The sequence below is a fragment of the Microcaecilia unicolor genome, chromosome 3 (genome assembly GCF_901765095.1).
Source record: "Microcaecilia unicolor chromosome 3, aMicUni1.1, whole genome shotgun sequence".
NCBI lineage: Eukaryota > Metazoa > Chordata > Amphibia > Gymnophiona > Siphonopidae > Microcaecilia > Microcaecilia unicolor.
This window is the reverse complement of record NC_044033.1, coordinates 452,862,079-452,884,041: the sequence shown is the minus strand read 5'-3', so window position 1 is coordinate 452,884,041 and position 21,963 is coordinate 452,862,079. Positions and strand designations below refer to the sequence as shown.

Here is a 21,963-nt window from a genome sequence, read left to right as displayed (position 1 = left end):
TCAGCATAGGGCAGCAGCTGTCTGTCATGAGCCAGGGATTGAAACAGGTGTGGGCAGTAGTGTTTACTTGGGAGATATGTCTAAGTTGCGGGATCAATGAGATGACATGGCAGGGAACCCTGGATGGTGGTCTGGCAATGGGTATGCAGGATGTATTGACAGTGCTCAGTTTTTTTGTCATCAGCATGTATGGGGTAGGGGTTAGGGCTATTGTACCTGTATACAAGGGTTGTGGGTTTGTGTCCTATTGTCGGAAATTGTGGTGATGCTTATTTTTGTACAATTTTATGTGATGATGTTCAAATTATACTATTACATCCAATACATGCGATTACCAGGTATTCAGCCAAGAAAATCAGAAAACAATATCCACTCTAGAAAACAGGGATAGAAAAAGTAACCACTATGACTGTCTACAATAAGACTCTATTCAAACAATGGGGCAGACGTATAAATTAATTAAAACAATGATTGTTTTAATTAATTTATACGTTTGCCCCATTGTTTGAATAGAGCCTATTTTCCCCACCCCTTTTTTTGTTTTCGCTTTTTTGTCCCGTGGGGATCAAATGCACCTCCACACTCCGTGTGGTTTTTCTCTGTCTACAATAAGAGAAATGAATCTGAGAATAAGCAATAACAGAAGAACAATAACTCCATTTAAGTGCTATAGAGGTTGCAGTGTGCTAGGTATATGTGTGTACCACACAGAGACCATTGGTTTTGGTGGCTGGTGAGCAAGGGGTTCCCCGTTACTCTGTTCCTTTCCATGTCATCTCTTAGATTGGGTATTGGGGCCAAAATATATGGGGGTTGCGTCACGCTCTAAGGAGGGTAGCTGCATCCTCAGCCCTTTATCTGGGACAGAGGTATGTTATAGGGGTGCTCTGTTTGTGACATGGGGACAGAGAGTGGCATGGTGGCCTTTCTGTGCAGCACGTGCAGTACTGCAGGGATGTGGGGATGGACAGTGTGGTACAGCTAGTGTTTCTTTGGGCATCTTCATGTACTTTAGGGATCTGCTGACAGTGTTCCCATCACTATGTAAGCGGGGCCATGGAAGGGAAGAAGGGATGCAGGTCTGTGCAGTCCCTTATTATAGCTCTGCATGGGTGGTAGAGGAGGTGGGCCCCATACGTTCTGGGCATTTGATGTGGTGTACATTCAGATTGCAGCAATACATGTTTTCTTTTCCTTCCACTCTCTATATATGGATATACACATATACATCCATGATTACTCTTGAATGAGGAATTACAGTAAGACCTTGGATTGGTGAGGGAACTATTACATGTAATGCAACAGGAGACGGACCTCAGTGCCTGTACCTTGCCCATGTCTAGTGCTTGCATATGAATGGTGCTGTGATCTGGGGGGGGGGGGGGGGGGGGGGGTAAGCATTGCTGGACATTTACCTTGCCAGAGTGTCTCTAAAGTGAGACCAGGCCCTGACTGACACATTCCTGGGGCCAGATGGTGGTGCCTCTTATGCCTTAGGCACAGTTGCACCTGGAACTGGGTCTCCTGGGGAGAATAATTGGGCTGTCGCCTCAGGCACATTTTGCTACAGCAATGAACATTTCTCCACATGCAAAGCTACGTATGGATGTCTTGCACATGGAGGGAATGTCCTGCCATGACAGCACACATTTTAGTAAATGCAAGGACACCTAATCACGATGTTCGTTCTATGCTGCATAATTTCAAACACTGGGAATATTTTTCACTGCTGGTTATAGACAGTTTATTGCCATACAACTATTTTCATTATTTTTGTACATAGGAAAATGTTTATATATTTTTAAATTATGTCAATGTGCACTTATATACCGCCACTCTCCTCTGACAGGTCCAGGGTGATTTACATTATAAAAATTAGCTAAAATAAAATGAATACATCATATAAATACAATACTTCATACAGAGAGGAAAATTGATACAGCGTAACATTACTAAATCAGCAATACAAGTGAGTCTTGATCTTCTTATGGAAAGAAAAATAATTTGCATCTGTTCTAATAAAAGAGGGCAATGCATTCCAATAAGGGGTCATAAAATCAGTAAACATAGCTTTAGCTATCCTCATAAATCTTATACCCTTCAAAGAATTTGGGCATAGCATTAGCAAGCTACATATTCTTTCTGAACATCAACTAAAGGATACACAAATTAAGTTTGTCAGTAAAGAAGAAGGTAGCCCATAAATTGCTTGAAAAAATAAACAGAGATTTATATACTATCCTTTGTTGAACTGGCAACCAATGTAACTGTGATATATTGAGATACTATCAAACTTTCTAAGATTAAAGATCAACCTAATTGCAGTATTTTGGATTAACTGCATTTTTCTCACTAACGTATTAGAGATATTCAAATAAATCACATTACAATAACCCAAATGTGGTAATATTATCAGTTGTACTAACATAATATAAGAAGATTGATTAAAATATGTTCTTACTAGTCTCAGTTTCCGCAATTTAAAGAATGTTTTCTTCCATAAATGACTTATCTGTGAGTCAACAATAAAGTAGAATCCAAAATTATTCTGAGTACTTTAGCTTTAGTCTGAACCGGAAAGATCAGATTCTGCAACAAGGTTATCTCTGTAGGGGCAACTGAGCCAGGATCATGAAACCATAAAATTGTAGTTTTCAATAAATTTATAGTGGCCCAGTCTTGAATCTTCTTCAGACAAACTGAAAGCCTATCCATAGTGTCTTGTAAGTATGGTATGACAGGAACCAAAAGTAAAATGTCATCTGCGTATGATAAACGTAATTCTCCTGAACTAAAACAGAGATTCCCTAAAGAAGACATTAACATTTTTAAATGAAGGGGTAATAAGGGGACCCCTTAGGAACTCCAACCCTGGAATCCACCAATGGGAAAGAACATTATCCTTTCTGACAGCATAATTTTTATTCTGTAAAAAAATCTTGGGACCACTACAACACCGCTGCCCCCACTCCTGCAACACTCAATCTTGAAAATAAAAAGAACATGATTTACTGTATCACACATCCCTTTGATTTGGGACGTTTAGCCCAAAACTTCCAAAGTCGAACTTAAATGCCATATTGAAAATGCCCCTCTTTGCATTCTCTACATTAAGGATAAAGGCACCATAATATTTTTTGCTATGCTTTAGCTGCAGGGCATTGCAGAAGGTTCAAGCCTAAAGCCAAAATTCCACTGTGACAACATTTTGTAGGCAAAATGATGTACAACTTTTTCTCCTGCTTTTGGTGATCCTGTAGTTTGGCAGAAAGTAATTCAAAAGTGATATGGGTAAATGTGGCCAATACAAAAGCAATAACGAGGCAATTCTATAACAGGGTGTCTGGGTAGAGAGCTTGATCTGTAAGAACACATTAACCCCTGGATTATATATATCACACCCAAGATTGTACGCCCAACTTAAGCGCACATCTTAATTGAGTAACGAGCCATTAATAATTGAGAGCTAACAACCAATTATTGCAGTTCATTGGCTCCAATTAGGATTTGTTTATGCATCTTACTAAGCATTATTCTATAAAGATCCACACACAAATCTTTTAGAGTGCAACTTGAAAGGGGGCATGACCACGGGAGGGGATTTGGAAGGATCAGCAGTGTTCACTAAAGATGCACATAGTATTGTAGAGTTTGGGGAATCCACACCTAACATCAGGATTCAGTAGGTATAAATATTTGCACCCAAAGTTGGGTGCAGATCCCAGCACTAAGCACTATTCTATAGAATAGCGCTCTGCGTTGATTTTTTTTTGGGAAACCAAATTTATGCGCCATTTACTGAATCTAGTCCTAAATGTTCTTATAGAATACTAGTAAGATGTGCCATTTATGCCAGATATGGCTGTTGTAAATGGCCATGCCTGAATGCAGCATTTACATGTGTAACTTACATTATTCTATAGGTAGCCTACATAAATGTCAGCCTCACCTATGATACAACCATCCCCCTCCCCTGTGAAACCCCTTAACAAGTACACACTAACCTCCAAATTCTATATATGGTGCCTTAACTTGTGCACACTAATTTGGTTGCATGGCCAAATTGCACGCACAACTTGATCAAGAAGCCAGCGTCGATAATTGGCACTTAACAGCCAATTAGTGGCACTAATCGGCTTGAATTAGAATGTATGTGCACAACTTTCTAGGCGTATTCTACAACACAGTGCACGTACATTCTAATGTACGCAGTTGAAAAGGGGGCATGGCCATGGGTGTGAAATGGTATTTAGGCCTCATTTTAGGTGGCCTAAATGGATGCGCCTACATTTTAGTCATAAGAATGGCACGTGAGCACACCTAACTTTGGGAATAGTTTATGGAATCACACTAATCACATGGTTTTTCGGCGCCGATTTTTAAGGTGACATTTATAGAATTTAGCCCTAAACCATTTTAGCAGATATTAGGGGCCCTACTGCTATTTATAAACATAAGTGTACACTTACCTGTGTGAATGCCAATATTATATAAATTTAAGCACACAAATGGCTCTTAAATATAGGCAATCTGTTATAGAAGGAGGAGGTATGTCTAAAAACTACCCTGTATATAATGGGATATGTAGTTCAAGAAGTAGCTAATTTATGTTTTGGAAAATAAAGTAGCAAAGTGATTGTTAAGGTAACATAACTTCTGCTGTGCTTATTTTACATCTGAAGAGGGTTTATTTTCTCTTTCTGTTCTTACAGCCGCATGTGGAGGGAATCTGACAGGCCCAGCGGGCGTTATTTTATCACCTAACTATCCACAACCATATCCTCCAGGGAAGGAATGTGACTGGAGAATAAAAGTCAACCCAGACTTTGTCATTGCCTTGATATTCAAAAGGTAACTTTTTGTAAAGAATCACCTCAATTTAATAGGTTTTTAAATGTCACATCTAAAAATTGCATCATTCATCATTTCCTAATGGTACTAGTTACATTTCCTTTCTAAACCCTGGAGCATGTATCTAATATGTATTATATCAAAGCTACTGAATAACACTAGCAAAAATAAATTATTTAGCTGTACGTCACTTTTTTGATGCCAAATGTGTAGGCCTTACAGCAGAGCTCTCAGAATTATATGTAGCATTCAAAGATGTAGCCTAAAGAAACAACTATTTGTATTTATATTTGGTATATCCATTAAGAAACAAAAGACAGAAAGAAAGAAAAAGAAAAAAACAATGGCATTGATTATAATGAGACAAGAGATACAACTTTATCTATTTAAGACTTTCTCCTATTCGGTGCTTTTTGAAACCATCAGTATTGAATAAGATTCAATCTGGCTATGTTGGTGGTTCCAGGGGGCATTTTGGGGGCAGAGTCCAGTTAGTTCCAGATATTCAGAGCTAACCAGCCAGTGTTAGCACATAAACAGGACGGCATAAATAGCTGAACTATCTTTATGCGTTAACAAATGGCCGATTAGCTGTGCTTTAATAAAACCCGGATATATAATGTTCATGATCATATATAGCCTGACATTGAATAGTTGGGCTCAATGCCAGGGGTGGATATAACAGTTCTGCCCACCGCCGGATAAATATCGAGAGGAATGTCTTTAATTATGTGAAGGTGATTCCAACGTGCAACTGCAACAGCATAGAAATTACCTTGGAGGAATAGCCCTTCTTCCTCAGCCGAGCCCTCTCAAGAGCCAGGCCATAAATGAAAATGGAGTTGGGGCAGGCATCACAGTCGGACTCTGATGCAACAATTCGACCTTCCCTTGAAGCATCAGGGGATCCTGCACCACCAGACGGATCAAGTCCCTGTACCAAGAACGGCGTGGCCAATCTGCAGTGACTAGAATTACTGGATCCGAGTTCCGCTCTATCTGTTGGATACTCAAAGCTCTTTAACTGGCCATACATGGCCACCGACCGGTTAAATAGCATATCTGTGCCAACCATGGATATGTAATGGGAGATAACTGGTTATCTCCTGCTAAATATCCGCAATTAGTGGCTAGCTGCTAACCAGCTGTATCACCTGACATAGCTGGTTAGGCATGGATAATCAGCTGCTATGTTCTGTGATTAAAATAGGCTGCATAAATTGCAGGCATATCTTTAACAACTAAAATGTTTACTGGTTAGCACTGAATATCAGCTTAACTGGTTAACTTTTAAACAGTTAAAATAAACCCAGATATTCAATGCTGGTTGCCAGAAATGGCACAGGATTGAATATCCGGGTTTAACGCTGGTGGCAGACAGCAAAAACGCTGCCCACTGCTGGCTGAATATCGAGCCAATTGTGTGTAATGATTGTAAAAGTACAATTAAAGAAAACAAGAAAATTCAAGGAAATAAATTCACAATAGAAAACAATTCATCAAAGAGGGGAGGAGGTAGGAAATGAAAAAGAAGTCCTAATTAATAATACTTATCTGAAGTTGTTCCCAAGTATATTGTATACTTGGGAACAACTTCAGATAAGTTCTGTTTTTTTCGCACAATAATATGTGAAGAGACTTTGATAACGCCCTGCATACCATGAAAGCTTCAATTAGAAGTGCTGCATTTTAAACACAGTTAGTTAACTGGTAGTGTAGTGCACATAGAGTAGTATAAGATAAGAAAATGAAAAAAGATTTAAAATAATATTAAGACAAGCACAGAAAATTTATTGAGTTGTGCACATAAGGAGGTCGGGGGCAGTCGATGATTATAAAGTGGCACATATCATAGGCTGACTAGTTGAGCGATATACATTGCCTGGGTTATTGTATGAGACGTCCCCTTATAAAATAATGAATGGTTAGCACTAAGCATCTTTTGTTCCACTAGCCTAGAAACAAGCAGTGCCATTGAATATTGATGGTTGGGCGGCCAGGAGTGAATTAAGTAACATAGAGGGGCATAATCAAACGGAAACGCCTATCTCCATGGGCGTTTATCTCCGAAAACGGGTCCGTGAAGGGGCGGGCCGAACCAAATTTTTGAAAAACATGGACGTTTATCTTTTTTTGAGCTGGGCGTTTTTGTTTTTCAGCGATAATGGAAACCGAAAGCGTCCAGCTCAAAAACGAATAACTCCAAGACATTTATTCATGGGAGGGGCCAGGATTCGTAGTGCACTGGTCCCCCTCACATGCCAGGACACCAACCGGTCACCCTAGGGGGCACTTTTACAAAAAAAAAAAAAAAAGGGGTGAAGGGGGGCACCTACATGTGGGTACAGTGGGTTTGGGGGGCGGTTTGGAGGGTTCCCATTTACCAGCACAGGTGTAACAGGTGGGGGGGGGATGGGCCTGAGTCCAGCTGCCTAAAGTCCACTGCACCCCCTAATAACTGCTCCAGTGACCTGCATACTGCTGCCAGGGAGGTGGGTATGACATTTGAGGGTGAAAATAAAAAGTTGTGAAACGGCATATTTTGTGGTGGGAGGGGGTTTGTGACCACTGGGGGAGTCAGGGGAGGTCATCCCCGATTCCCTCCAGTGGTCATCTGGTCATTTAGGGCACTTTTTGGGGCCTTATTCGTGGAAAAACAGGGTCCAGGAAAAGTGCCCTAAATTCTCGCTAAAAACATATATTTTTTTCCCATTATCGGCGAAAGGCGCCCATCTCTAATCGCCCGATAACCACGCCCCAGTTCCGCCTTCACCACGCCTTCGACACGCCCCATCAACTTTGTCCGCATCCGCGACGGAGTGCAGTTGAAAACGTCTAAATTCGGCTTTCGATTATACCGCTTTATTCGTTTTTGTGAGATAAACGTCTATCTCCCGATTTGGGTCACAATATAGGCGTTTTTCTATTTCGATTATAAGCAGGATAGTAACATAGTAGATGATGGCAGAAAAAGACCTGCATGGTCCATCCAGTCTGCCCAACAAGATAAACTCATATGTGTTACTTTTTGTGTATACCTTACCTTGATTTGTACCTATCCTTTTCAGGGCACAGACCGTGTAAGTCTGCCCAGCACTATCCCCGCCTACCGCCACCAGCTCTGCCATCCAATCTCGGCTAAGCTCCTTAGGATCTATTCCTTCTGAACAGGATTCCTTTATATTTATCCCACGCGTGCTTGAATTCTGTTACCATTTTCATTTCCATCACCTCCCGCGGGAGGGCATTCCAAGCATCCACTACTCTCTCCGTGAAAAAAATACTTCCTGACATTTTTCTTGAGTCTACCCCCCTTCAATCTCATTTCATGTCCTCTCGTTGTACCTCCTTCACATCTCCGGAAAAGGTTCATTTGCGGATTAATACTTTTCAAATATTTGAACGTCTGTATCATATCACCCCTGTTTCTCCTTTCTTCCAGAGTATACATGTTCAGGTCATCAAGTCTCTCCTCATACATCTTGTAACGTGAATCCCTTACCATTCTCGTAGCTTTTCTTTGCACCGCTTCTATTCTTTTTACATCCTTCGCAAGGTACGGCCTCCAAAACTGAACACAATACTCTAGGTGGGGCCTCACCAACGACTTATACAGGGGCATCAACACCCCCTTTCTTCTGCTGATTACACCTCTCTCTATACAGCCTAACAACCTTCTAGCTACGGCCACCGCCTTGTCACACTGTTTCGTCGCCTTCAGATCCTCAGATACTATCACCGCAAGATCCCTCTCCCCGTCCGTTCCTATCAGACTCTCCCCGCCTAACACATACGTCTCCCGAGGATTTCTATTCCCTAAGTGCATCACTTTACATTTCTTCACATTGAATTTTAATTGCCAAACCTTAGACCATTCTTCTAGCTTCCTCAGATCCTTTTTCATGTTTTCCACTCCCTCCCGGGTGTCCACTCTGGTACAGATCTTAGTATCATCCGCAAATAGGCAAATTTTACCTTCTAACCCTTCGGCAATGTCACTCACAAATATATTGAACAGAATCGGTCCCAGCACCGATCCTTGAGGCACACCACTACTCACCTTTCCCTCCTCCGATCGAATTCCATTTACCACCACCCTCTGGCTTCTGTCCGTCGACCGAGTCTCTCGTGCCTGCTTAAATCACTTTGTATATTGAAAAGAGCATTGCTTCAGAAATTAAAAAAAAAACACACACAGAAAACTAACCAAATGAAAATTGTTGTGCTGCACACCCCACATTTCAGTATGCACCCCTTATTCCAATGGCTTAAATGCTGTAGATTTCCTTGAGCATTATATAGGTTCTCTACAGATTTTCATAACCACATTTCCATATATTTGATGTTCTCTTTAGCAGCTAAAATAGCATAATTGTCTCTTTTTTGAGTAACAAAAATAAAAAACCTAGCCAGTATGCACAAACAGATGATAACTCTGTTAGGAGGGTTTAAGGGATACTCACTGTTAGCTACTGCAGCAGGAAATCATCTCTGAATTTAATGTAAACATTTGGGAGACTGCAAGTGTGAGATCATTGTATCCCTTCATATGATAGTAATACTCACAATTATACAGCGTATAGAGACAGTTCTCTAATATTCACTTTCTTTTCAATTAAGTCACACATTATTTAGAAACAATATAATAATGACAGAAAGAGATTTGTGTATCAATGAACATCAGAATGTTTCCAATTCCTGGTATCACTAACCAGTCGACATATATCAGAACTAAAAGGAAAATGAGCTTGTCTTAAATGTAATCCACAGTAAATCCCTTTTGTGATGTAAATGAATTATTCTATTTAGATAAGACTGTATTTCCTTTTGCTGGTGTCTACAGCTCTTCCTCAGAAGTGATAGTATGAGATTATTTAGGGAATTACTGTCAAAAAGACAGAGTAATTGCTTCATTATTCTGAATGGGAAAAAAAGGTTGTCAAAAAAAGTTTTAAAATTGTATAAAAGCTCTAGTCTGTAGTAATATTTATAAAATAAACACTGTGGTACATTTGTCTTTCAGTTTCAATATGGAGCCTAGTTATGATTTTCTACATATTTATGAAGGAGAAGATTCCAACAGTCCTCTAATTGGCAGCTTTCAGGGCTCCCAAGCTCCTGAAAGAATTGAAAGCAGTGGAAACAGCCTATTTCTGGCATTTCGAAGTGATGCTTCAGTTGGCATGTCAGGATTTGCCATTGACTATAAAGGTAGGTTGCTAATATTAATCAGTGCTGAGTAAGAAAGATAGCATATATCTAATATTGTTATGAATTACATTTAGTTAAAGGCAATTTGTGATAATTTCTGTATCTCACACTAGCCTAAAGGAATAGCTTCATTGTTCCAAACTTCTGGAAAACTCTCAAAATAGCAGGTGAGGTGACCAGAGCACCAGCCTGGAGTTCAGACTTCATATAGGAGACCATTCAAGCTATCAGGATCAGCAAATGGAGTTTATAAAGATTGAACGGTAGCATGTTGTAGTACAGAATACCTGATTAATCTTGAGAGCAATATGTTAAATCAAAGGCAGCTTTTAAACATAAGACAACAGCCTCTTAGATTACTGGTTCCTTCCATCCCTCTTTTGCTGTTTGATCAGATTTGTTCTCTGGTTAGTTCTTTCCAATATCTTGGAGTAATTCTTGGCTCTAATTTATCTTTTGATCAGCATATCTCAACTGTTCTCAAGTCTGGTTTTTACTCACTCTGCAAACTTTGTTCAACTTGGGCTTTTCTTGATTTCGCTTTGCCACACACCCTTGTACTTGCTTGTATAATATTGATTATTGCAACTCTGTCTTCGCAAGTATCCCCACTGTTCAGTTAAAAAGACTTCAGACTCTGCAGCCATTTTCTTTACTCTACAAAATGTTTTGACCATATTACTCCTTTGGTTGTCCTTTCCCTTCAGAGCATTTTTTATAATTCTATGTTTAGTACATTTTTGTTCTCAATCACAACTCCCTATACTCTGTCTAGGCAACTTAGGTCAATTGATTCTCACTGCCTGATCCTTCCTTACATAAGTATATAAGTATTGCCACACTGGGACAGACCAAAGGTCCATAAAGCCCAGCTTCCTGTTTCCAACAGTGGCCAATCCAGGTCACAAATACCTGACAAGATCCCAAAAAGGTTCTATACATTTTATGCTGTTTATCTTGAAATAAGCAGTGGATTTTCCCCAAGTCATTTTAATAATGGTCTATGGACTTTTCCTTTAGAAAGCCGTCCAAATATTTTTTAAACCCCGCTAAGCTAACTGCCTTTACCACGTTCTCTGGCAACGAATTCCAGAGTTTAATTACATGTTGAATGAAGAAACATTATCTCCAATGCCTCCTAGTCCTAGTATTTTTGGAGAGAATAAACAAACAATTCACATCTACCTGTTCCACTGCACTCATTATTTTATAGACCTCTATCATACCTCCCCTTAGCCATCAATTCTCCAAGCTGAAGAGCTCTAGCCGCTTCAGCCTTTCCTCATAGGGAAGTCATCCCATCCCCTCTATCATTTCCGTTGCCCTTCTCTGTACCTTTTCTAATTCCTCTTTATCTTTTTTGAAATGCGGTAACCAGAATTGTACACTATATTTGAGGTGTGATCGCACCATGGAGCGACACAAAGGCATTATAACATACTCATTTTTGTTTTCCATTCGTTTCCTAATAATACCTAACATTCTATTTGCTGTATTAGCCGCCGCAGCACACTGAGCAAAGGGTTTCAGTGTATCATTGACGATGCCTAGATCCCTTTCTTGGATGGTGATTCCTAATGTGGAACCTTGCATTACGTAGCTATAATTCAGGTTCCTCTTTCCCACATGCATCACTTTGTACTTGCTCACATTAAACATCATCTGCCATTTAGACGCCCAGTATCTTAAGGTCCTCTTGTAATTTTTCACAATCCTCCCGCGATTTAACAACTTTGAATAACTTTGTGTCGTCAGCAAATTTAATTACCTCACTAGTTACTCCCATCTCTAGATCATTTATAAATATGTTAAAAGGCAGTGGTCCCAGCACAGACCCCTGGGGAACCCCACTATCTACCCTTCTCCATTGAGAATACTGACCATTTAACCCTATTCCCTGGTTTCTATCCTTTAACCAGTTTTTAATCCACAATAGGACACTACCTCCTATCTCATGACTCTCCAATTTCTTCTGAAGTCATTCATGAGGTACTTTGTCAAATGCCTTTTGAAAATCCAGATACACAATATCATCCCAGAGTACTGATAGAATTAAAAAATGAACTTGCAGAACTATTGTTAATAATATGTAATTTATCTTTAAAAACAAGCATGGTACTGGAAGATTGGAGGATGACCAATGTAACGCCTTTAAAAAAAAAAAAAAAAAAGGTTCCAGAGGAGATACGGGAAATTATAGACCAATGAGCCTGACATCGGTGCTGGGCAAAATGGTAGAGACTATTATAGAGAACAAAAGTACAAGGCATATTCAAAACCATGGATTAACGATACAAAGCCAACATGGATTTAGTGAAGGGAAATCTTGCCTCACCAATCTATTGCATTTCTTTGAAGGGGTGAACAAACATGTGGATAAAGGTGAGCCGGTCAATATTGTGTAACTGGATTTTCAAAAGGCATTTCACAATCCAGCTTATTTTCGAAAGAGAAGGCCGGACATCTTCCGACACAAATCGGGAGATGGCCGACCATCTCTCAAGGCCATCGAAATCGGCATAATCGAAAACCGATTTTGGCTGGCCTCAACTGCAGTCCGTCACAGAGCCGGCCAAACTTCAAGGGGGCGTGTCAGCAGGGTACAGATGGCGAGACAGGGGCGTGGTACGAGATGGCCGGTTTCGCTTGATAATGGAAAAAAGAAAGCCGGCCCTGACGAGCATTTGGCCAACTTTACTTGGTCCCTTACAACCAAGCCTCGAAAAGGTTGTAAGGGACCAAAGTAAACTGACCAGATGACCACTGGAGGTAATCAGGGATGACCTCCCCTTACTCCCCCAGTGGTCACCAACCCTCTCCCACCCAAAAAAATAAATAAAAAACATTTTTTGCCAGCCTCTATGCCAGCCTCAAATGTCATACCCAGCTCCCTGACAGCAGTATGCAGGTCCCTGGAGCAGTTTTTAGTGGGTGCAGTGCACTTCAGGCAGGTGGACCCAGGCCCATTCCCCCTACCTGTTACACTTGTGGTGGTAAATGGGAGCCCTCCAAACCCACAAAACCCACTGTACCCACATGTAGGTAGCCCCCTTCACCCATAAGGGCTATGGTAATGGTGTAGAGTTTTGGGGAGTGGGTTTGGGGGGGATTTGGGGGGCTCAGCACCCAAGGTAAGGGAGCTATGCACCTGGGAGCTATTTTTATTATTTTTATTTTTAGAAGTGCCCCCTAGGGTGCCAGGTTGGTGTCCTGGCATGTGAGGGGGACCAGTGCACTACAAATGCTGGCTCCTCCGATGACCAAATGCCTTGGATTTGGCCGGGTTTGAGATGGACGGCCTTGGTTTCCATTATTGGCGAAAACCGAGGCCAGCCATCTCAAACCCGGCCATCTCTGACATTTGGCCGGCTCCAACTGTATTATCGAAATGAAAGATGGCTGGAGATCTCGTTCGAAAATACGGTCGGTGCCATCCTCAGAGATGGGCGCCGTTCGATTATGCCCCTCAATGTACCTCATGAAAGACATCAGAGGAAATTGGAGAGTCATATGATAGGAGGTAGTGTTCTATTGTGGATTAAAAGATTTAAAAAAAACAGTAGAGTTAAATGGTCAATATTTTCAAAGGAGAAGGGTAGATAGTAGGCTTCCCCAGGGGTCTGTGCTGGGACCATTGCTTTTTAACTACTACTACTACTTATCATTTCTAAAGCGCTACTAGATGTATGCGGTGCTGTGCACTTGAATATGAAGAGACAGTCCGTGCTCGACAGAACTTACAATCTAATTAGGACAGACAAACAGGACAAACAAGAGATAAGGGAACATTAAAGTGAGGATGATAAAATAAGGGTTCTGAACAAGTGAATAAGGGTTAAGAGCTAAAAGCAGCATCAAAAAGGTGGGCTTTTAGCTTAGATTTGAAGACAGCCAGAGATGGAGCTTGACATACTAGAGATGGGAGTAATTAATGAGGTAATTAAATTTGCTGGTGACGTTTTTACTATGAAGTGTCTTGTGTTATAAACTTGAAATTAAATCACTTAGCTTTTTGTGTTAGCATTCACGTTCATTTTCTGACGGCTTCCTCAGACATTGAGGTCAAAAAATTAATGAAAATATTTATTTGGAGGAGGAGGTTTTTTGCCTATGATTACGATTAACACAAAAGGGTAGTCATCCTGCTGTTGACTTAACTATAGCCCTGTGTGAAATTATGAGGCTTTTTCTCCCCCCCCCCCCCCCCCTCAATTGAGACTTGTTTGGACTAACGGTCTATTTACATTTTCAATTGTATTTCTAGGATAAGCAGCATAAAATGTATTATACTCTTTTGGGATCCTGACAGTTATTTGTAACCTGGACTATTCAGATGGCTGCGTGTTCGAATCACGTCGGAGTCACAAAAATGTAAATAATTGCGTGTTCCCACTACATGATTAAATTACTCTGACCTCATATCTTCCCAGACTGTTTTACACAGTCTGAGTACTAACAAGCTCCATAATCAGGACACCCAGGATTCAGTGGATATAAGGACATAGTTTATTAGCAACTTACCAAAGACAATACAGGCATTAGGCATTCATATCTGGAAAATGATGGAGCAGCGCTCCGTGACACATAGCAGGTGCAGTCAGTCTTCTCCCTTCTGTCTTCTGCCCCCATACCCTAGCAGACTGCCTTTTTATACATTTCTTGTACCATTCATTCCTATGGACACTCACTTTCTCACCAGCAGTCTTTGCCTGTTATCAGTTGATAACAATAACTTCACATGTTCCCAAGCTCTAAGTATCAACATATTTGATACAAATGATGTGACATGCTTCCAAGTACCTTCTAGATATCAACATCTGTGAATTAATGACTTCACATGTCATTATGTTCCCTTCAGCCCCCCTTGATGTTCCTGTGTGACCCACTGCTATCTGCTTTTAGCCAAAATATCCTTGCCCGTGACTTCTTGCTAGTGCCAGTTTAGCTGTTGTTTATAGAGCAGATTCCCCCTCCTTCTGTCTGTTCTCAATTACCTCATTCAGCTTTCATTACAGTGAAATGTCTTATGATTTTTAGAGGGCTAGCTCTTAGATCTCTCTAAGCCTGAGCCTTTGGCCTGTATTTCACTGAAAGCAAGTGACAGCATTTTTCTACAGTACTAAGCCCAGGGAGGCATGTAGGCCCAGGGAAGAGACTATTCCTAATTATATACAGGACATTTCTGATTGGGTTGATATTGTTTGAACTGCCAAGTATCCAGAGTTATCTAGTAAACCTGGTGTGGAGTTGGGCCCAGGTCTGGGAAAGTCGAAGCACAGCCAACTGGCATGGGAAGTGTTTACAATATGCTTTGATTTCCATGCAGAAATTAAAGCACGGTATATAGAATCCTGGGGAAAATGTCCAAAGTCTGACTTAAATGTTATATTGAAATGTCCCTTTATGTGTCATTATAAAATAGGTTTGAAATAGGTACCTATGTTTCCTTCACATACAGGTGACCTGTTATACAAATGATCCTCCTTGGGAGTAATTTTCTATAAGTTGGCTAAAATTAGGCACTTGGATGCTGTACACTAACAGGAGAGGAATTCTATCAATGGCAATCAAAACTGCATGCACAAATTTGGGTGTGTGACCAATTTACACAAAAAATTTAATTGAATAACAAGCCAATTAGTGCCAAAAATTGGATGCTGACAATTAATTATTAGCGCTAACTGGCAACAATTTAAATTTATGCATGCATCTTCCTAGTCACTATTCTGTAAAGTGAAGAAGAGTGTGGCCACAGGAGGGAGATGTGCGCAGTATTGTAGAATATGGGAGATCTGTGCCTAATTTAGGAGCCTGAATTTAAACCAGGTTTCAGTTGGGTGCAGGTGCAGATCTCAGTACTAAGCACTCTTCTATAAACGGCGCCCAACTCAGAGCATCATGCTTAGTGCTCATTTTTTCAGCGCTCAAATTTAGGTGCCCTTTACTGAACCTAGTCCTACATGCAGATTCTATAATAGTAATTGCTCATGCAATAGCCATTATAGAATACTATCCTGAGTCCACAGTTATGTGCCTAACTATAGGAGAGTCAGCAAATTCTCAAGATATACAAACATCAATCTGATATTTTCAGAAGATCTCAACGGCATCACTCAGAGCTCAAATGTCTCATAGCCACTAAGATTGATGTACCTCATTCATCATTAGTCCTTAGTGTGTGTTTTTGGCATTATTTGGGGATGGTCCTTGTAAAAGCCAACAAGTGATGTCCAGCAGATCAAAATCGAGATAAGTGTTCTTGACTTTTAAGGTTCCTAATTTAGGAGATATACAATAATACTATGACATAAAGTAATGATAGAAAGCAAACAAAAAGAAAAAAATAATTAAAAAATAAAAATTTACAGAATGGAGTGTTTTATGACTGATGAGAAAGTTTGCATGGCAGCCCGGTTGAAACATTTACAATAATAAGCCGAGCATCTAAAGACTTTTCCTCTGTTCAAAGAGAGTAGAAAGATTGGATATGCTTGCTATGATTTGTGATTTGCATATTTTGGGAATTTGCTGACACAGTTGATTTGAGGATCCTGAGATATCAACCAATTGCCGTAAAGATGTGATTTAACTGTAGAAGCAAGCACTTATGCTAGCTCAATGGCTGGTGTAAATGCATGAGCCTAACTTATAGACAGTTAGGTGCACAAATGATAGTATTATATTTATTGCGCACATAACTGCTTGGTACTCCACTTACCACCCATGCTCCTCCCAGGTCCATGCCCCCTTGCAGTTGCAGGTGCTAGATTTTGTGCACACAATTTATAAATAACTATTAATGGAAATTTATTTATTTATTTGTTGCATTTGTATCCCACATTTTCCCACCACAGCTAATTAGTGCCAATTAATGTCAATTAATGAAAATTATAGATACTAATTTATAGTTAATGCCAATTAGCAGCTAATGAACACACTAAGTTATACACACAACTGATACTATTCAATAACGTGTGCATGCAAGTATGCTAAGCATAAAATTGGGTGTGCAAGTTTATAGAATTAGGGGGTATATGTGGAACTAGATACTTACAAAATTTTGCATTCAATATTTGTGTACGGTGAATGCAACATGCAACTTTATACCATAATGATTTTGTGTTCCTCTTAAAAACCCACTAATGATACAATGTACTCTTAATTCCATCAACTTGCTCTTCCTATTGTGCCTCCTCAACTCTTTTTGTAAGTTAATTTTAGATATTACAGTTTTTAGAGATCGAAAGAATTCCCCACTTAAGCTGGAGTGTACTAAACTGCTAGCACAGCTGGCTGTATGCTAGTGCTGACACAGCCCACTCACTTTGAATGGGCTGTGTCGGCATTGCCACATGGAAGCCACCTTAGTAAAGAGACCCCTTAATTTTTGGAGTGGTAAGAAACATATTTTGTCTATTAGGTGTGTGCCCATTACATTTAAAGTGTGTTAACCATAATTAAAAGCAGACTAATCTTTATTCTGTTTGTATTTGTTTTGTTAACAGAGAAACCAAGGGAAGCTTGTTTTGATCCTGGTAATATTATGAATGGAACACGAATTGGTACAGATTTTAAGCTTGGCTCAACTGTCACTTATCAGTGTGATTCTGGCTATAAGATTGTTGATCCATCGACAATTACCTGTGTCATTGGTACTGATGGAAAACCCGCTTGGAACAAGTTATTGCCGTCTTGTAAAGGTATGCATTTTCTTGTCATTTAGATGGGGGATGGACAACCTGTGGCCCATGGGCCGAATGCGGTTTATCTTTGAATTTTATGTAGCCCATAATACCATGGGGAGTATACACAGAAAACATCATCAACCAGAGTTTAGATAATTTTAAACACTGTATTTCACAAGTATTTTCAGAATAGCCAGTCTAGCAGTTTGTTTCCATGATTTTTAGTTACATGTTTATTTATTTATTTGCCACAGAAGAACAATGGGTTCTATGCATTTCCACTTCTGACATTATGTAATGTAGTGGCCCATCAGTAATATTACTGACATTCATGTGGCCCTCTGTGTATAGAAGTTGCCCACTCCTAATTTGGATCATTCTCTTCTTTCTTTGCCTTCTTTATTTTTGCCAGCTCTCATTATAGAAACACAGAAAAATAGAAAAATGTAGGCAAAGACCATATGGCCTATCCAGTCTGCTCATCCTTACCATCTACTCTCCCTATCACTCCCTTAGAGATCATATGTACTTGTCCTAAGCTCTCTTGAATTCAGATACTATTTTCATCTACACCACTTCCAACAGGAGGCTGTTCCATGAATTCACCGCTCTTTCTGCAAAGAAGTATTTCCTTAGGTTATTTCTCAGTCTATTCCCCTTTTATCTTTATCCTATGCCCCCTCTTTCCACAGCTTCCTTTCAATTGAGACTCACTTCCTGTGTATTTATGCTGCATAGGTATTTAAATGTCTATCATATCTCCCCTCTCTTGCCTTTCTTTCAAAGTATACATATTGAGATCTTTAATTCTATCCCCATACGCTTTATGACGAAGACCACTGACCATTTTAGTAGCCACCCTCCGGACTGACTCCATCTTGTTTACATCTTTTTGAAGGTGCAGGCTCCAGAATTGTACACAATATTCTAAACAAGGTCTCACCAGGGTCATATAAAGGGGCATCATCACCTCCTTTTTTCTACTGGCCATTCCTCTCCCTATGCACCCAAGCATCCTTTCAAATTTTACCATCACCTTTTATATCTGTTTGGCCACCTTAAGATCATCACATACGATTATACCCAAGTCCTGCTCCTCTTTCATGCACAAAATTTCTTCTCCCCCTAAACTGTATCATTTTCTTGGGTTTTTGCAGCCCAAATACATGGCCCTGCATTTTTTTTCATAAAATCTAAGCTGCCAAATTCCAAACCACTCCTCTAGTTTCACTAAGTCCTTTTACATGTTATCCACACCATCAGGGGAGTCTACCCTATTGCAGATTTTGGTATCATCCACAGAGACGCAAATCTTACCATACAGCCCTTCAGTAATATCACTTACAAAAATGTTAAAAAGAAATGGCTCAAGAACCAAACCTTGTGGCACACCACTGGTGACATTCTTTTCCTCAGAATGAGCTACATTTTCCACTACCCTCTGTCGCCTTCCACTCAACCAGTTCCTAACCCAGTCAGTAATTTTAGGGCCCATACTGACAGCACTCAGTTTATTTATTAGTTGTCTATGTGGCACCGTGTCAAAGGCTTTGCTAAAATCTAAATACACCACATCTAGCACTCTTCCTAGATCCAACTCTCTGGTTACCCAGTTAAAGAAATTAATCAGATTTGTCTGACAAGATCTGCCTCTAAGTGAAACCAGGTTGCCTGGGGTCCTGTAATCCATTGGATTCCTAAACCTTTGTTTTAAAAGCATTTCCATTAACTTACTTACCACAGAAGTCAGACTTTCTGGCCTGTAGTTCCCAACCTCTTCCTTACTTCAGATTTTGTGGAGAGGGACCATATCTGTTCTTCGTCAGTCCGCTGGGACCACTCCTAACTCTAGAGACGCATTGATAAGGTCAGCCAACAGAGCTGCTAGAACATCCTTAAGTTCCTTCAGTACCCTCAGATGTATGCCATCCAGCCCCATCAATTTACCTATCTTCTGCTTAGCCTGCTTCTCACGAACACAGTCCTCTGAAAATCATTCCGGGACTAGCACCCCTACATTCCTATTTGTGTTTTTATTCTGTGGTCCTGTTCCCAGCCCTTCAGCTGTGAATACAAAACATAAATCTTTGTTAAACAAGTCTGCCTTATCTTTATCAGCTTCTACATATTCCTCCTCATCACCTTTGAATCTCACAATGCCACTTTTGCACTTCTTTCTATCACTAACATATCTAAAAAATGTCTTGCCCCCCCGTTTTACCATATTGGCTATTTTTTCTTCCACTTGCATCATTGCTTTCCTAAGTGCTCTACCAGCTTCTCTTAGGTTTCCCAGATATTGTTGTCTGTCTTTCTCTTTCTGCAATCTCGTGGTTTTTCCTTTTTCCTTACGTTTTCAGTGACTACTTTTGAGAACTAAAGCGGACTCCTTTTCCTATTACTTTTATTTACTTTCCTTACAAAAAAGGTTTGTTGCCCTTACAATAGCTCCTTTCAGTTTTCCCATTGCTTTCCAACTTCTTCCAAATGTTACCATTCAAACAGCAGTTCTTTGGGGTAATCCCCCCCATTTGAACAAAGTTAGCTTTTTTGAAGTTTAGAACCTTCACTTTTGAATGAACCCTATCCACAAGTATCTAAATATTAAACCACATCATTTGGTGATTAGTGGATGTAGATGATCACCTATTATAACATCAGAAACACTCTCCCTGTTATTAAGCACTAAGTCCAGTATGGCCCCATCCCACATGGATTCCATTACCATCTGCTAGAATAGTTCCCCCTGTAGAGAATTCAGGATCTCCCTGCTTCTAAAAGACCCTGCAATAGGGATACCCCAATCAACATCTGATATATTAAAATCACCTATTAGTAGTACTTCCCCTTTCATACCTATATTTTGAATGTCTTCAAATAAATTTCTGTCCATTTCTTGTGTCTGTGAAGGAGGCCTATATATCACACCAATGTATGCTACTTTATACCAGGTTGGTAAAGACCCAAGGAGTCATCCATAAAAGGCATAACAGGATCTTGGTGCAAAATTGCTCCCCAACCTCTCTTGTCACATGTCATGACAATACTCTAAACCCCCCCCCCCAAAAAAAAAAAAACAGACACCTCAAACATTTGATCCCCCTAAGCCATAAACAAATGAAATGTCTGTAGAAAGTAGTAACTACTGTTTAATAAAGCAAAAACACCAGTCTGTTTTAGTTTACTAATAGAAAATGTAATAGAAATCAATGTGCTCAATTTAACCAGGCCTACCGGAAACAGTTACTGTAACTAAGGCAGTTTGTAATCACTTCAGCATAACAAACACCATGTAATGTTGAGTATGCTGAATTGCTCCATGTTAATTACTCATTCATCCTTCCATGGTGATGAAAAATAATCTGTTGTGCAATATGACTGCTGACATCAACTTTGTTATCTGCAAGAGGTAGTCCATGTAAATCCAGATTGTTTTTATCATGCCACTGCACTCTCTCTCCATTCTCATCACGGCCTGTTTTTCCTGCTGAGGCTGAAGATGATTGTTTTGACCAAACCTTTAGCAGAGATTCATGTTTTTCCTTACCAATAACTGAGAAAGCTTCAATTCCTTCATGAGCTGCTTGACTTGTACTGAAAAATCTTTAGCATTCTTAAATTCAGTCTGTTTCCTTGTAAGTTCTTCCTGGCTAACTTGATTGCTTTCTGTAGGGTATGCTGAAACATACATTTTGAATAACAACTAAAACAACTCTCATCTTTCTCTACATTCCTTCCCGGGAACTCCGTTCACTGGGTAAATCTCTTATCTGCACCCTTCTCCTCCACTGCTAACTCCAGACTCCATTCCTTTTATCTTGCTGCACCATATGCCTGGAATAGACTTCCTTAGCCGGTACGTCAAGCTCCATCTCTGGTCGTCTTCAACTCTAAGCTAAAAGCCCACCTTTTTGATGCTGCTTTTAACTCCTAACCCTTATTCACTTGTTCAGAACCCTTATTTTATCATCCTCACTTTAATATTCCCTTATCTCTTGTTTGTCCTGTTTGTCTGTCCTAATTAGATTGTAAGCTCTGTCGAGCAGGGACTGTCTCTTCGTGTTCAAGTGTACAGCACTGCGTACGTCTAGTAACGTTATAGAAATGATAAGTAGCAGTAGTAAGGTGAAGGATCACCAGAAGAAACAGAAAAAGATGTAGGCAGATAAAGACAATATGGCCTATCCAGTCTGCCTATCCATACCATCTACTTTCC

The 21,963-nt window shown here is 40.1% G+C and overlaps 1 protein-coding gene across 1 annotated transcript in view; it reads left to right on the top strand.

Annotated features, from left to right (window-relative positions):
- Positions 1-21,963, top strand: part of CSMD1 (CUB and Sushi multiple domains 1) — a 2,896,277-nt gene that overhangs the window by 2,230,411 nt on the left and 643,903 nt on the right. Inside the window, exons 28-30 of the mRNA XM_030195161.1 lie at positions 4,713-4,851; positions 9,875-10,062; positions 17,568-17,762. Of these exons, the coding sequence (XP_030051021.1) occupies positions 4,713-4,851; positions 9,875-10,062; positions 17,568-17,762 (522 nt within the window). The remainder of the gene's footprint in view (positions 1-4,712; positions 4,852-9,874; positions 10,063-17,567; positions 17,763-21,963) is intronic.